At 44.6% G+C, this 2500-nt stretch overlaps 1 protein-coding gene across 1 annotated transcript in view; it reads right to left on the bottom strand.

The window, feature by feature from the left end:
- LOC108265326 (dematin) overlaps window positions 1-2500 on the bottom strand; it is a 22571-nt gene that overhangs the window by 11062 nt on the left and 9009 nt on the right. The window contains exons 2-3 of the mRNA XM_053680548.1: window positions 957-1048; window positions 396-449 (exon numbers count right to left, since the gene is read on the bottom strand). Of these exons, the coding sequence (XP_053536523.1) occupies window positions 396-410 (15 nt within the window). The 5' untranslated portion in view covers window positions 411-449; window positions 957-1048. The remainder of the gene's footprint in view (window positions 1-395; window positions 450-956; window positions 1049-2500) is intronic.

Here is a 2500-nt window from a genome sequence, read left to right on the forward strand (position 1 = left end):
CCCCAACACCATCCCTACCCCAACACCATCCCCACCCCAACACCACCCACACCCCAACACACCCCCACCCCAACACCATCTCCACCCCAACACCACCCACACCCCAACACCATCCCCACCCCAACACCATCCCTACCCCAACACCATCCCCACCTCAACACCACCCCCACCCCAACACCACCCCCACCCCAACACCACCCCTACCCTAACACCATCCCTACCCAACACCACCCCTACCCCAACACCATCCCCACCCCAACACACCCCTACCCCAACACCATCCCCACCCCAACACCATCCCCACCCCAACACCATCCCCACCCCACACTAACACCATGGGCAGAATGATTACTAAGAAAATTCTTGGAACAGCATAAAGAACATTGTTTTTTTACCTTTTGCATCATCATTTGGGATAACTTCAAAGGGGTTCCCTTGGTGAGGTCAGACTATAAATGATAGAGAGAGAGAGAGAGAGATGAGAACTACAGCCTCTCACAAAAGCGGCGCTGGAAAAATCTGCATGCTTTTGTGCGCTACTGAAAAGGAGAGGTGTAGAGAAAAGCCTGTTTTGGACGCAGGCCCAGGGTAAGTCGTGCATCTGTAAAATATGGATAACATTCACCAGGGCGAGTGTTTTAGCGTGCTAATCCTCAACAGAGGTTACTGAAGTGTTACACGGGTTAAAAACCAGGTCAGCGCCACTGGATATCTTTAACGGGCCGAAGCTTTTACAAATGAGCAGAAAGTCCAGGTTAAGAACTGATTTTCTGATCAGAGCTGTAGTTCTTTCATTGTCATTTATGAGTTTTTTGCTGGACCATCAGTGACTGCTTTACATATTTACAGTGTTACATTAAAATCTTTGTTGTATTGTATTATATCAGAAAAAGACAGAGAGAGAGAGCGAGAGTGAGAGAGAGAGAGAGAGAGAGAGAGAGAGAGTCATGTCTCACCTGAGTCAATGAACAGCTTCATATCTGGGATGAAGAGGCGTCCTCGAGTCACACCAACGCTGAAAATCCAGTCCAGATGAATATCTCACCTGCTACAGAACACGTAGAGAGTAAAATATTGACCTTTTTTTCGATATAAAAAGTAATAATTATTATTTTAGACATTAAATACAGCATTATTTCTGACGGTCAGTTAGCAAAGCTATCTAGTGTATATATCGTGCTACATATCGTGTATCACAGAAATGCTTTCACGAATCTAAGCTTCAGGTTTTATGGAGCAGGTTTTGGAAGATCGTGTAAGTTACATCATCGTCTAATAGCGGCGCATCATAACAGCTACACGATCACACTGAGGCGTCCCGTGTGACCGAGTTAAAGCCACGCCGTCTCGCATCACCGGCACGCAGAGCTCCATCTGAGCTTCCCGAGAGGACCTTCACCGAGTGAGATCATCGACCAGGCTCCTCCTCTACTCCTCACACCCCTCCATTACTGATGGGCGTGACCTTTGACCCTGCACTCAAATCTCTCCTGAGGACGAGCGTGATGTCAGGGCGGCGCGGTTACAGAGGATGATTACGCCGTAATGAATCTCACCGCTCAAATATTCACTATATATACAGATTCAAATCGATAATAAAGTTATGTCCTAGTTATGAAAGATTTTCAAGTATTTACCCTCTGCGTACGATCATATACCGTAGAACATTATAACCAGCTCGTTAATATGCAAATGTATTCGCATACTTAATTAATATGTCATTAATATTGTAATGAATGCCACTGTAGATGTATAAAATCTCAATCTTTAATCTGAGTTTATGTAACACACGCACACACACACACACACACACACACACACACACACACACACACACACACCGAGCAGGAGTTCAGTGTGGAAGGCGGATGTTCTCTCCCACACGCCTGTGATGTAAGTAAAGATGGAGAGAAACGCAGCGTTAAAAATATCTCACCGCATCCCAGAGACCTCACACACACACACACACACACACACACACACACACACACACACACACTCCTCCAGCACTAGGTTATATAAGCAGCATTCTCACAGCAGGATGAAGCATGGTGGTGGTTTATCTGTGCAGAACTTCAGTGAAATGAAATGAAAATATCAAAATAAAATGACTGCAGCTATGAAACGTTTATAACATCATTATTAACCGTTTATAAGCCGCCACGTGACAGTCGTGGAGGGTCTTTGTGTAAATAAAGCTTGGGAAGCTGGGAGATATTCCCCGATCATATCGGTGAAGGTGTCAGAGCTGAGCGATGTGGTGATATGAGCTCCAGAATCAGCATGCACTTCTCTCAGATGTTGTAGGTGTCATGTTACGTTTTTATCATTTAAAATAAATAAATATATATATATATATATCAGTTACAAGCAGCTGAAATGAAAAGTATCATTCAGTTTAATTTTTAAAGGTTTGTTTTTGTCTACATGACCGTACACCGATCAGCCATAACATTAAAACCACCCGCCGAATATCGTGTAGGTCCGCCTCTGCTTGTGC

Source organism: Ictalurus punctatus, chromosome 5, assembly GCF_001660625.3.
Source record: "Ictalurus punctatus breed USDA103 chromosome 5, Coco_2.0, whole genome shotgun sequence".
Taxonomy (NCBI): Eukaryota; Metazoa; Chordata; class Actinopteri; order Siluriformes; family Ictaluridae; genus Ictalurus; species Ictalurus punctatus.